Source organism: Clavelina lepadiformis, chromosome 7 (genome assembly GCF_947623445.1).
Source record: "Clavelina lepadiformis chromosome 7, kaClaLepa1.1, whole genome shotgun sequence".
Lineage (NCBI taxonomy): Eukaryota > Metazoa > Chordata > Ascidiacea > Aplousobranchia > Clavelinidae > Clavelina > Clavelina lepadiformis.
The window spans coordinates 15,604,057-15,618,892 of record NC_135246.1 but is presented as its reverse complement, the minus strand read 5'-3'; the positions used below and the strand labels follow the sequence as shown (position 1 = coordinate 15,618,892).

At 35.5% G+C, this 14,836-nt stretch overlaps 2 protein-coding genes and 1 long non-coding RNA gene across 3 annotated transcripts; all 3 read left to right on the top strand.

The window, feature by feature from the left end:
- The first annotated feature begins 5,697 nt into the window (after positions 1-5,697).
- Positions 5,698-8,593, top strand: LOC143465489 (uncharacterized). The gene is made up of 4 exons (XM_076963815.1): positions 5,698-5,837; positions 5,954-6,060; positions 6,614-6,692; positions 6,890-8,593. Exons 1-4 carry the CDS (start codon positions 5,780-5,782, stop codon positions 6,952-6,954), a joined length of 309 nt encoding a protein of 102 aa, XP_076819930.1. The 5' UTR covers positions 5,698-5,779; the 3' UTR covers positions 6,955-8,593.
- Positions 8,594-10,747: 2,154 nt separating this feature from the next.
- LOC143466194 (uncharacterized) lies at positions 10,748-11,678 on the top strand. Its single transcript, XR_013118725.1, has 3 exons — positions 10,748-10,852; positions 11,065-11,140; positions 11,355-11,678. It is a non-coding gene; the product is annotated as an uncharacterized LOC143466194 (long non-coding RNA).
- Positions 11,679-12,303: 625 nt separating this feature from the next.
- On the top strand, positions 12,304-13,410 carry LOC143465757 (ras-related protein Rap-1-like). The gene is made up of 2 exons (XM_076964224.1): positions 12,304-12,461; positions 12,677-13,410. The coding sequence occupies exons 1-2, from the start codon at positions 12,344-12,346 to the stop codon at positions 13,306-13,308; spliced, it is 750 nt and encodes a 249-aa protein (XP_076820339.1). The 5' UTR covers positions 12,304-12,343; the 3' UTR covers positions 13,309-13,410.
- Positions 13,411-14,836: the final 1,426 nt, after the last annotated feature.

The following is a 14,836-nucleotide window of genomic DNA, read 5'->3' as shown; positions in this document are numbered from 1 at the left end:
TATGTTTCAAAATAAAGGTTTAACAACGGCGTGAACTTCCTTGTCTGTTCTCTGATGAAATTTTTAAAACGTGAAATTGGTTACCGTAAATTCCGTGTATAGGAACTTATTCTGTTATACATTGTTTATTAAAAAGTCTCTATAGCGCTGTATGTGACCCTGCCACGCATGCTGAATGTGAAGAAGTCATTAACGATTCTGATGTATGGTAGTAAGTCGGACGGGAATGCCTTTAGATCTCGTTTTACCCTTTTATTTTAACAATAAACTACGTTTTATACAGTTCGAATTGAGTGTTCTTGGGTACCCGCTGACAGCCCATTACTATTTTTGAGAAAACCTAACCGTGAAGTAAGAAGAGTCTGTTACAAAACTAATCCGCTGCCCAATTCATGTACGCAATCCAACTGGTATACTTGAGAAATTACTTACAAACAGTCGTAAAAATTATGATTTTAAATAAATTGAAACAATATCTTTTAAATTTACATAAATATATAAAATTAAAAAAGTAAAAAACTGTGCAAATAAATTGAAACAAATTCAAAGATTTTTTAACTATTTCCTATAACTTAAGAAGAGTTGAAGTAGGTTTCAGATACCATGTGTGGTTGCAATTGCAACATTTAAGGTAAGCAAGTTCATAATTAAACATTTACATTTTACAAGAAAAGCTGACTGAATAGTTTTGGAGTACACTCAACTCTTCTTCATCTGAGCCTGTTTTAATTGTGCAGTCTAGAACTTTGCCAGGAGATTTTTTTCTGGACTAAATCTATGCAGAATAAAAGTTATTGATAAAGTTAATAGTGATAAAGTGAAATTTTTTAAAAGTTTTTTCCGTTTTTTTCATTTATAAGCCAGTTGAAAAGAAGCTTAAAGGTAACCTCGAGCAATTTGCAAAGTTTTGAAAGCATTTCTTTTAGCTTCCTTACGATCTTAGCTGAAAGATTGGTAGGAAGTGATGTAATCAAACACATTTGCATAACAAACTATAATTTTTTTTGACGTATTCGTCATCTGCACTCACTGACACGTGCATGACGACACGATTTCACGATCTTAATCTGGCAACACGACAGAGAAATTGTTTGAAAAAGAATTCTAAGAAACAATTGCCAGACACTCATTGATTCTACTGACAGTTTTACGAAATGGATTTAAAACAATCTAGCAACCTTTTTAGGCACAAAGATGAGTGTGCCATCTACCGCCGCTTTAAATTATGACGGCATTTTACGTTTATGCGAGTTGGTTATAAACGACCTGAGGTTAATTTTGGGACAAAAGATGCTTTTATATACGGAACATTTTGTGACTCACGTTATCAATTGATTCCACTTTCATAGGAAAAAACTAAAAACGCAGTGAAGAAAAATCAATATTAATCTTTCTTTCTTGACGTCATTAACGGAAAATATATACAGCTATTTTAAACGTCACAATCTAACAGCAAAAGCAAATTTAACGGGTTTTACACATAAGGTTGTTGTGCGCAAAATGAAAAGCAAAAAGTTGTTCGTAAAAATATGCAAAGTGTTATATGATTTAAAACTTTTTCTAAAAATAAACTTTAACATTCTAAAATAAGTCAAATAGCTATAATGTATTTCCAGGAAAAAACTAACTTTACTTTGTGAAAATTTGGCTTAATTTTTCCAATATACAATATGTGGTGTTTACATTTTTTGCTTTTAGTAACACAGTACAGTTTGTTAACCCTGAATGCTTCATTGCTTTGTACGGTTAATTGCGTTAGCTATAACGCATCTTTCTCCCATTGGCTATCTGAAATAAGTCACCGGTGATCGCGTTTGAGATTGTTGATATGAGAGCTTAAAGTGAGGAATAGTGTTGGAATAGTGCTCAATGGGTCCGTTATTCCGAAACCTCATAGTAGACTTTTTGTTGTAGCCGCATCTTCTAAGTCCGTTGGCGACTTTTGACTTGTAAAGGTTTCCAATTTTAGCCACAAACAATACCAAACAACGGTGCGTTTTGCAATTGAAGCTTGGCTGTGAGTGGACCGATAAAAGGGATGTAAACGTGCCTAGTCAGCGCAAAAATCTCCTCGCCATAACACAAGAAAAGGCAAATTAAATTTTAGGAATGCTAACGAAGGGGAATGCGTCAGAGAAAACAATTTCTTTGGGGCTATGTTTTAATCCTTTTTAAGTTATACTCTGCAAGGGTGCAGGGAAATACTATTCACGCTAGAGTGTAGCACGAAAAGCTTCCTTGCAGTTTTGTGATCATTCAAATAAAACATTTTACTGTATAGCAAATCAACTTTTTTCTAAACCTTCACTTGTATTTTTAATGAAGTTCACTTTTGCATTGACTAATGACAGAAGCAAAAAGTGAAAAGTACAAAACATTTGTCAGCCAATTGCACTACAGCAAACTGTTTGCTGTTGTATTACCATTCACCACACATTGGAACGTTCAACTGCAACAGAATAACCTCCAAACAATGTTACATTTTTTGCAACGCCAGGTGCGGAGCATAAAATGCCTAGTGCTGATGACTTGTAGGTTCCATTCTCTGGAAAGCAGGCCATGTTTTGATATTTATGTTTTAATACCCGGAACTCCGGAACTGTTTTGTGTGTGAAAACATTGATGTGTTTTATCAAGTCAGTCAAGTATACAAACTTTACATAGAAAACATTTTATAATGTACACAGACATTTACCCCCATATCAAATCTTTATCTGTTATTCACGGCATGTGTTTACCTGGCCTGCTGGATAAAGGTGTGTTATTAAAGGTGTTTAATTAGATTAATTTAGGCTTTACCCGCCAAAAAAGGAAAAAAAATTTCTACCTTCCTGTGACACAATTATCCTGCATGATACCGGTCCATGGTATAAAAAGGTCTGGGACGCTGATTCACGTCATCTGCGAATAAACGCAAATCAGGATTTAGTACGAAGTGACTTTGCAGTTTTGGCCAAAAATTTACGTTAAGCTCATCCTACATGACCCAACGAAGTCTGGTTGCATTGTATTCTTAATTTCAACACAAATCACAAAAGTTGAACGAAAAAATTTAGTTGAACGTCTGTCTTTGAAAGGCAACAAGCATGAAGCAGTTTAAATAAGTTGTAATTTTACTTATACGTAGAAATTAACTTGCAATTTAACTCGTTGGTGAATGCCATCATTTTCCAACTATACGACCTAAACCGCAATTAGCCAAACTGGCACCTGTTACACCTCACGCTATGGCGACCGGTTTTGTTTCAATGTCTCCAATTTGATCACGAAGTGGAAGCGTTTTAGTCTATGTCGTGTTAATGCTCTTTAGTAAGAATGAATAAAAAGTGTCGCATTAAGTTACGTTGCGTGACAGTAGGAAGTAAAAACGTGAAACAGCCGTTTACTTTTACAACTCAGAAACTTTACTGCAATTGAAAATACCTCGTGTTTGGAATTTGCAGCGTCAATAAGATCTTCAGACGTCATCGGAAAATCAGAGTTTCTCAAAACTTCATGTACTCCTTCATTTTTTGACAACAAAGCAAAATTCATGCAATAGCTGCATGTTGGTACGTTTCTATAGTTCGTTGTACATATGATAGGGATTTTTCAAACATTTGCATTTTCCAAAACAAAGTTAACCTAAGAGAAACTTCAACTTCAACAGTAGAAATAAGCCGAGCGTGTCATTGAAGTGTTTGAATTTGAAATATTTGCAGTTCTAGTGTAAGACTTGTATACTAAACCCGGGAAACCAAAATGAGAACGTGGAACAAAGAAAGCTGTACAGTAAGTTTCAAGAGTTGGGATCGTCTCCTTGTACTGTAGCTTAGTCTTAGCCTATATGCTACGGCTTAACAGAACGTTCATGCGATCACGTAGCTTATCTGCTTATGCTTATGTTTGCTTAAGCTATAAGGAGCTACCAACATCATCTTAGATTTACTCCCGTCGCTTGTACCCTATCGCGACAGAACTTTGGAGACAAAGAGACCTGTGCAATGAATTATTTATTTGTTATTTATTTAAAGTGGTGAAGAAGTCGCACATCTCTCAATTGCGCATTTTCTTGTTTAAGGTTTGCCAGTGTAGTTAGTTCTGTACTTGAATTTTACAATGAACTATTTTTCTTGTATATGACATTATCTCATTTACTAGTTTCCTGTTTAGAATATCTGTATTCTATATGGACTAAGTTAGTTTCTGTTCTGGTACGTTTCGAGTTTTTTTGTTTGGAACTGTCCAATTTGACAACGTCCTGCACAAATTAATACAGTTCGTTCACTTCTTGTTTGATCATATTCAGTTTGCTCGAGTTACCGGTATGGACTTAACAAGGTTTATGAAGAAGCCAGATGTAGTTTGTAGTTTGCTCTTTAGCGGTACATAGCGGAAAGCACAGAGTATTTCATTTCCCACTTGTGAAGCGTTGAGCAAAATCAGCTGATGTCAGAACGCAAAGAGTTGAGCTGTTCCCAGGCCAGCCATAGCAGGGAAAACGGGATGGGGTGGGAATGAGCATCGACGCCCGGAGCCTTACCAAGTTTTTTACTGAGACATTGAGAGTTGCTTTCGAGGGCAAGAAAAAGGCCAGTGCCTTGTTCGTCGACCTTCAGGCCGCCTATATATGTCACAATATGGCACCGTGGTCATACCTACAAACTTCTCTCGCTTAACTGCCTGATACGGAGCTTGTCCATAACCGCAGCTTCACCCTCTTCGTCGGCCACGAAAAGAAACGTAGGTTCCTAAGCTTGAAAAGGGCCTCCAACAAGGCTCGGTTCTGGCTGTTCTTCTTTTTAACATCTGTACCCACGACTTGCCAAACTCCTTTTTTAAGCTATATATATACTTATATATATACAGTATTGATAATCTTTCCATAATGCACAATGCTAACTACTAAGGAATGGCCTTCGTTGAATAGAACACGTTGGTAACCATGATGCAGCATCTCCAGAAATGACGACTACAGCAGCTAAGCGAAACCAAAACGGTGTCGACCACCTTGCATATTAACAAAAAAGGCTAAATATATGTAAGGTCTGAATTTTTGAACAATGTGAGGCAATAAACGAGATGTGTGGATAAATTAAAGAATGCGTAACAAAAGTGCTAAGAAAAGTATTGTAAAGGAAAAAGTGCGTAAAAATAAAAGTTACTAAAACGTTAAAGAAATGAAAATAAATCTTAAGCATCAGGTAGTGTATTATTCAAACATAACAAATACCATTATTAAATTATACCGGCACAAAAATACCAGACAAAGTGTCTGAAAACAATAAAACCTGACCCGAAAAAATGATTGTTTTCATTGTTTTAGCTCAGAAAAATATCTCCATGAAAAAATGCTCAGGTATATGCTCCTTCCATTCATATTGCGCAAGAAAGCCAAAAAAATATGCACGTTATTTTCTAACGGCAAAAATATATTACGTCACTCCGTAAGTGGTATCAAATATCGGTCGTTCGATCAATCAGTTTGCTTCGGTATGTGTCGAGCGTAAGCGGAAAGAGATATATCTAATACTGGTATTTCAGCTTTGGGTTAAAATGGCTTGCATTGTCTGAAAGAATGAGCATACAGGTTTACATGCATGCATTCCATTGTGCGCATTGTGCAAGCCATAAATGTGTTTTAAATAGCATCTGCATATTATTGGGTAATCACTTAAACTTAATTTAAACTATATTTGTTTTACCCTGCAGACGTAATTAACGCTAAAAGCGTGAAAAATACTTTGCATATTTTAGTTTTTTTATATTGTATTTGAAAGTTTTGTGAACGATCGAAAGAATGAAGACCTGCGTTATGTTGTTCGCATTTCTCTGCTTCGTCTTGTCAGTCAACGCAGGTGAGTGAGATGGCTGCCAGTTGCAAGCGATTCATCCTTAACCACCTGCATGTATAAACATCTCACTATATGAGACTAATCGACGTCGGTAAAAGCACAACGTATAATTCTTGCAGATCCTCAACAGCAAGTAAGCAAATATTCTGTAAATGAACTCACAACGACAGCAGCAAGCACCGAACAACCTACAACTAGGCCTACAACATCGCGCAAAAAGATCACAGTAAGACAAAATACGAAAACTGCTGCCATTGACTCAACTCGGTAGCGGTGTGGTTGGAGCGCTGGACTTGCAATAATGCGGTCGTACTCGACAACCAGCGGCACTGACCTTTTAATGCTCTACTGTAATGGCAAGAAATTAATGACGTTTGCTCCTGTTCAGTGGTCCTGGGAACAGTTCTAAATTCGGGCAATACAATATAAACTCACCAGAAAACCAAAAGAACAATGTTTTGCTCCAACCGTTGCACAAAAACAAGCGCCGGTAATCAGCGTCGAGATTAAGTCGTGTGACTTTTCTCAGTTCGAGGAGAAAATTATGACGTCATACCATACCGTTGCTTTACTGGATATAAAAACAGATTTTTAGTTATAATGTATAAACTATTATAACAAGACTTCAGTTGTTCTTTGATCATATATTTATAACACGTGTGTTGAATAATTAATTTATCAAAATGCAAAGTGTGATAATACATCGAAAACTGGAGATATTTTTGCTAATGCAAAACATTCTGCTGAAATATTCTGAACCCATGCTAAAATGTTTGTAGTTCGACTGCACACCGTACTGCAGATATAACGCGTTCTACAGGTCAAGAGGTAGCTGTCCTACTAACAAAAGACGACGATGTAAGTTCAGTTTTGGCTTTTAACAATTTTTTTATTTATTGTAGTTAATTTTGTTTATACAAACATCTTACCTGACTAAGTAGTTACTTAAAAAATTGTTGTATTTGAAAATTGCAATCACGGCGCTTCTAAAACACAAACTTTGAGCCATTGACAAATAAATAACTTTTGCTTTTATGGAATCATTTATTTTTCAGTGCTTTGTCAGGTCTGCCGATTCGTCCTTAAGTGCAGAACAATATCCTCGAATATTGGACCTTAAATTATTTCACATTCACAAAAATTATTTCACGTTCACAAATATTATTTCATGTGAAATTATTCAAATATTATTCCGGTTATTATTTCAACGTAAGAAAACTGCCAACTGTTTGTGTGTTTGCTGATATCAGGTCACTATGTACGTCATACTATGTTTTGGGATATATGCTGTTTACAAGACGTGAGTGTCGATCATCGTGTGTCTTGACCTGATGACCTATTATATGTAAACTTCCACTTTTTATTTCATAGTTTTGCAGAAAAGACATGATTGTATTATTACAATCAACTAATTATAATGATGAATGGTTTGTATTTTTTATTATGTTTTTAACAATATAGTGTATAGTCATAAACCTTTATAACCATATTAAATTGTTGATGAACACGCTGTAAGTTTTGATGACACGACTCAAAACATTTGTTAATCAAAATGGTAAATGTCAAATGGGTCCAATCAGGAAATTGTTTTTAATTAACCCCATTGCGTTAAAACGTAAACGATACTTTTACACGTATTTCTACACTTTAATCTGGTTATAGACCGTTAGCGTCACGATGCAGGAGACCAAAGCAAGCGTCTGTTGCTAGTTACGGAAGGCGCAAAAAAAAAACAAACGTAAAAATGGAGAAACAGGAATGATTTTTTTCTGCTGAATCTGACAGCTCGATTGATTTTAGGCAGTCGAGTTTTTCGATAGCTTTTGTGCCATTCGCATAATTATCGATTGAATCTTTTTACAACTGTATTTTCAAAAAACAATCATAGAACATAATCTTAAAAATGTATGATCTTGTTTTTAGGAAAAGCTTGGTAGATCCTTGAAAAATAGGTTTTTTAACAAGCATAACTATCCTGTTGCTAGCAACGCACTGAAGCTTACCAATAAATTGGTTAACAAACCAACCCTCCTAGTCCCAACACAGAAGTTATCATCACTAAAAACTATAAAGCCCAAAACAACACATGTCATTTGTCAGGCCGTGACTATACGGCGTGACAGAATTTTAGTATACAGCGTTTCAAACTTGTAGACCAAAAGTCATATCAGTTTTTTCAATGGATTGTTTAAGTATAACGATCAGATTTGAATTTTTATATAATTTTTGTTTTATTAAATCACGATGTAAACCTGTTTAATTGCATAACTCCACATGCAATGTCAATAACCTTCATGGTGGGCTGGTTTACACTTAAGATGTGAACTGATAAGAAGACATTTGAAAGTATACTGGTCAGCAATATTGGACAATATTATTATTTCAATTACCGACAATATTCTTAACAACTTGCTAAACTGCACTAAAATTGCCGGAAGCATCTTATTGGACACGAAAATTTTTTTTTATTTGAATATTGCATTTTTATAATTTCAACATGGACAAGTAAAAGAATTGAAAAATTTCATACTTATCAATATCAGCACAAAAATAGCAGTGTATATGCCTGTCGGGTTTCGTAGTTTCCGGTTCCTTCCTGTTTAAAAGGATTTCCTGTCGCACATTTTCATCAACTGTCTGCCAATCAAATTTCCTTTGGCAACAAAATCTAAAATATTAGGAAAACGGTTATTATAATGAAATTTTGTTGAATTACGCGAGAAGAATTTTCTGTATACTTCTATTTATGTAATTCCTGTAATTCCAGTTGAAAATCCTTTGTTTTAGTTATGATTTCAATTGTATCGATTCTATCAATTCTATCATCTCAATCTTTATATATATAATTTTTGAAAAATGAAATTAATACTTCTAATAAATTGCCGGATTAAGTTCTGTAAGTGGCTTAACTCCTAACTTGGATGATTGCCATAGGTAGAACTTCCATGAGGAGAAGTTTGCCAAAAATTCAGGCTTAAATGGTGATGGTGTCGAGAAAAGGTGACGCAACACTCATACATCTCAGCATCCTACATACGTAATGAAATTGACACGTCTGGAACTTAACTAGTATGTCGTGATTAATTTTAACCAGATTTAAACAACGTAAATGTTAAAGCCATTGAAAAGTTAATTACGGTCCAACGGATTGCTAGCGTCGTGCTCAGTAACTAGGAAGCGAATGCAAGCGAGCTAATTTGAGACAATCACGTTTCTTGGCAAAGAGTCTAACTCGCATCCTGCAGCTTTCATATATAAGAAACAGACAAAGAGCAAGTCTGTCATCAGCAGCATTGTCTGGTGGATAGGACCCAGGCAAATATCGAAGATTTCCTTAATTCTGAAGCATATATTGGCGTCAGGTGTTTTTGCGATTTCTGATACATTAGGAATGAATTAATGAAATCCAGATTTAATATCTTCAAGTTAACCAGTGATTCTGCAATTGCTGTTAAAATCAATAAATTTGTTTGCTATTAACAATAACAGTTTTAAATATAGAAAAATGAGATTATTAATTTAAAGTACAAAACCACGTTACATAGTTAATTGGGCGCAAAAAAATGCAATAAAAACAACAGCGTTAAGGGCACTGTAGCAAATATTCTCAGACAAAGTTGCGGGGTGGCAAAGTCATCCCTTGGCAAACTGGTAGAAATCAGACCATTTAAAATTTAATAAACGTGATTTGATCGTTTGGATGCAAATCTTTTCAAGAGAAACGTCTGGCCAACTGGCAATGCACGCCAAACCGCGAGATCGATCGTAATTAAAAATGCGTTGTTCTAATCTTCCTTAACTGACTTCAAGAGGAAGAGCACGCGCGTTTGTGTCTAGTTATGATTTCTGTAATGTTTACAACAAAAGTATGCAAACAACTCTTTTCATGCAGGATCTTAAAGTGACATTGGTAAGTTTTTCCTTCACAAATTAATACAGTTGTGTACTGTACGTGAAAATCTAACTACCAAGATGAAAGCCATCTTTGCTACATTGGCCTTGACTTGCCTCCTTCTGGCACCACCACCTTTTGGTAAGCAAACTTTTTTTTAAATTTTTTGTTCAGATTTGCTCGTAATGTAAAGTATAATGGCATTTTTATTGTCTATTTCGAGTTGCTGTATATATTTTAATAAAGTAACAATAACATGATATAGCAAACATTTTAAGAAACAATATATGTTTACATTACCCAATTGGATGTCAAAGAATTGGCAGGTTAAGTTTATACATCTTACCAAAATATTCTTCCACAAATATTAATTCCTTTACTTGACCATTTTAATTGTTAGTTTATCGTCTCTATCTTTGGCGGTTACATTTTCCGAGGTTTTAGCGCCTTATCAGCAGAACAGATAAACAATTTTGTATCTAATGGACGCTTCAGCACTTCAAAATCTGTATAAACGATGAATCTTGCACGAAACAAAAGTTATTTTAAAAAGTTAAAAGAGACGCCAGGGCTTACAAACCTGCCACTATATACTTAACAAACACAAAAAGTCATAAAATATAGTCACGGTTTCAGACCATAGTTAAACTTAGCGATTGCTTTTTTAGATATACAGTAGTGGCTTCTGTATAGCAACTTTATATTGTAATGTGACTGGATCTTCTGCACAGGCTTCAATTGTAGCTTGTTTATGACAACATAGCTGTGCATCTTCGTTGCCAGTTTCTTGAAATAAAATAAGCCTTTCCGCATCACGAAATTGACAAACATGATTTTTGGATTCTGCCTTGTTCAATAACATTTATTGTACACAAGCCATGATTAAACACGCTAGCTGGTAACTTTGTAACTTTGCGGTGACGTATGGTAATCGAAACAGATTTTCTTTTGCTGTTAATGAAAACGTTTTCCTTCTATGTAGTGACATCTGCGGATCCTTTCGAAAATGAAGTGTTAGGAAATGTCACCCATCATTCGTCCGATGAATCGAGACTTCTATCTTGCAAAAATATTGAAAGAGAATCAGATTTCTGCATTTAGTCTTGGGAATTCTTTTATCAACAGGGTGAGGACCTATAAATGAATTGAAAAGAAAGATAAAACCTCATTTCTATCAGCTTGTATGTAACAATCAAAGTTTCCATTTAGTTTCGGTGTGCAACTGCATGTCAAGATCAATCATACAAATTTGTCATATATATGACTTATATGTCAGATTGAATAACTTTACTTTAGTTTTAAGCCAATAACGACAACTGATATATGTTTCTTTTATAGAAATGCGACGAATATTGCCGCAAAAATACGTCACACCGATCACACAACGGCGATTGTGACAAAAAGCTTTTTAAAGGTGAGTTATAAGAAAGGGCAGTGATTTACGTGTTTTGATTTGTATTTCTTTTATATATCTGCTTCAGGAGTTATTATCTTGAACATCTTTTATTCTCAAGTGTTCTTAAAATTTCAAGAGCATGTTTGGAATTTTTCCAAAGTGTTCCAAAAAACATTAAATTTAAAACTAAAGTTTAAAATTTATTAATCAAACACTTTTTGTTTGTTTTCAGCTCTATGCAGATTTTGTCGTCGGGTCAAATGCGGTTCATCAAAAGGGCCTTTACTTTAGATGAGTCTCAAAGCCGGAGCATTTTCAAAACACATTAGAATTTTGATCATTGATATTTCTCACAATTACCCGGGGCCAGCTGTTGATGCAATTAAAATGTATAGAAAATGTACTTATAACTTTAAACGAACTGAAGTAAAACAAAACTTATAATAATAATCGATGGCAAATTTATATTTAATATAAATACATTATTATATATAATTTGCGTATAACAATTTTAGCATGCAATCAGAAAAGTTCACAATAAAATGCATGAAATGTTTTTGAGCACTTGTCATCATACACCATAAACGTGATTTAATAAAAGACAGAAAGGTTCAGCAAAGATGGTGCAGGGGTACGCGAGTTATACTTTAATTCTTCATAAAGAGTTTATTAAGTCACAATTTTGAAGTCGGAATTCCCAAGATAGGAATTATTACGGCCAGCTGTCCGTAGGTAGAAATAGGCTGAGCACCATTGTGTTAGGGCAACAAAGTCTACGACGCGAAAATATAAAATCAAAGGATTTGGTTTGCTTTTAGTTTTAACGAGATACTTCTTGCTTCTTCTTGCTTGTGGAACAAAGTAGTGGTTCCAGAGCTGATAAGCGATAAAATGGTTCAATCTTGTATCAAACAACAAATTCTCAACGTAACCTTTGAAGGTATTTGGTAGTGGTGCAATGTCACGTCGAGTCAATTATTGACGATAAAAAAATCACTCAATTATCTTTCGCTGTGACGGACTGGAGATAAATTCTAACAGATCTTGGATTTGTAAACAAACCTCGTTATCATAATCTATAAAGTTATCAGACTTTCAATTAAACTTTTTTCTTTTTTTTTCTACACAAGCATCCTATAAAAGACTTTCGAAATGCTGTAAAACCATTTGTTACATCTTGCTACTGTTACTGAGATCAACCTGCGCAGAATTACTACGAAAATGGGAAAGAAACCTCTGCCAAAGCTGAAGATTGCTGTAGTGGGTACTTCGGGCGTCGGGAAGTATTCGCTGAGTCATCAATTTGCAAACGGCTGGATTGCTCCCAGGGATTCTAACGGTAAGTTGGGTGTTATGTAGTTTATTGTGTAACGGCATTTCATCAGGAGAACAGTGCATCCGACAATAATTATACTACATTTACAGCCCTTACAGTAAAATAAACTCTCGTTTGATGTATGATTTAACATCCCGCGACTTTGTAACGATATTGCAAAGGGTTTTAGATTTTTACTACATTTGGGTAAATCTCTGTTTTTGACTTATAATTCACAGAACCCGGTGACAATCCTTCCAAGATCGTCCAACTCGACACTGGGAAATATGACCTCGAAGTTATCGTCTTTCGTGACCTGGACGACAAGGGGTTGAAAGACTGTCAAGGCGTGATGGTCGTTTATTCGGTCGTGGATAAGGCGTCGTTCCAATTCCTCAAGACCACGGCGCTTCAGAAACTTTTCGAAAACCTCAGGTCGAAGTCTGAAGACGCAAGTAACGACCCAGAAGGGGCAAGAAATGACGGGCAGAACCCGGTGAAGACCCCGACAAGAAATCCCGCCCCGGCGGGCCTAAGCATACCGGTGGTGCTTGTGGGCAATAAAATGGATGAGGCTGAACTGTCCAGAGAAATCGAGCAAGATGTCGGTGATGCATTGTCACGTGACCTGTCGTGCGTCGGTTTCTTTGAGACGGCGGCAACTTGCAACGCTGAAGTTCCCAAAGCTTTCCGTTGTCTTCTGGCGGAAATCACAAAAAACTTAGGCGTGGAGAAGAACAAAAAGCAATCGTTCAAGAAAAAATGTTGCATTATATCTCGAAGGTGCTCGAAAAACTTTGACTTATGTTTTCGTTCGTTTTACCGTGTTGTTAACGCACATGGTTGTTATATTGCACGTTTTACATTGTGATGGCTTTTGCAACGCGAAAGTATTTGTTATATTTAACATTGTGGCTTCGTTTCTATCTGTGTCGGTCCCGCCTTACTGCTCAATAAAAGATCTTTGCTTTCATTCCAAGCTATGCTCTTTGTCTCATTATTTTTTAGCCATTTGCGTTAGGCTTCCGCCATTTCACCGGGAAAAATCGCGCATTCCTAACATAAATGTTATGATATTCTGACCTAAATTGTCCTAGGAATTAGGTTTAGTATTACCGGCTTTTTTTAGTGCTGGTTTGAAGGAACCTGCAGTTAACTATAGGATTGTATTTCAAAACGGTAAAAAGTACGCACGGTAGAATGTCTCGTTCGACAACGGGCAAGGCATAATCACATTTATCAGTTTTTTTATTATGATATCATGTAACAGAACTTTTTCTTTCCTGTAGCCAGGCTCAATTTCCACATTCACGGTGAACCGCGACACCACCAATAAACCCAAGAAATCAACTCATTTTATTCAACAGCCTCTACGACCCAAAACCAAAACCGACTTACTCAAATCACTTAACGAACGGCTTTTATAGGGTACAAAAGGCAAGGCGCCAAATTAGTGATAAATGATAATATAAAAGTGCACAAAACGTGAGACAAACAACGGTAATTGCAACCAATCAACGCACTAGAGAACAAACTCACAAAAACGGTAAAATACAAAATACTGTGAATAACGCGTGACATAATTTCGTTACAATCATACCATACCGTTGCTATACTGGATATAAAAGCAGATTTTTAGTTATAATGTATAAACTATTATAACAAGACTTCAGTTGTTCTTTGATCATATAGTTATAACACGTGTGTTAAATAATTAATTTACCAAAATGCAAAGTGTGATAATACATCGAAAACTGGAGATATTTTTGCTAATGCAAAACATTCTGCTGAAATATTCTGAACCCATGCTAAAATGTTTGTAGTTCGACTGCACACCGTACTGCAGATATAACGCATTCTACAGGTCAAGAGGTAGCTGTCCTACTAACAAAAGACGACGATGTAAGTTCAGTTTTGGCTTTTAAGAATTTTTTAATTTTTTGTAATTAATTTTGTTTATACAAACATCTTACCTGACTAAGCAGTTACTTAAAAATTGTTGTATTTGGTAATTGCAAACACAGAGCCCTAAAACGCAAACTATGAGCCATTGACAATTAAATAATTCTTGCTTTTATGGAATCATTTTTTTTTCAGTGCTTTGTCAGGTCTACCGATTCGTCCTTAAATGCAGAACAATATCCTCGAATATTGGACCTTAAATTATTTCACATTCACAAAAATTATTTCACGGTTACAAATATCATTTCATGTGACATTATTCAAATATTATTCCGGTTATTATTTCAGCGTAAGAAAACTGCCAAGTGTTTGTGCGTTTGCTGATATCAGGTCACTATATAGGTCATACTATGTTTTGGGATATATGCTGTTTACAAGATGTGAATGTCGGTCATCGTGTGTCTTGACCTGATAGTCTATTATATGTAAACTTCCAC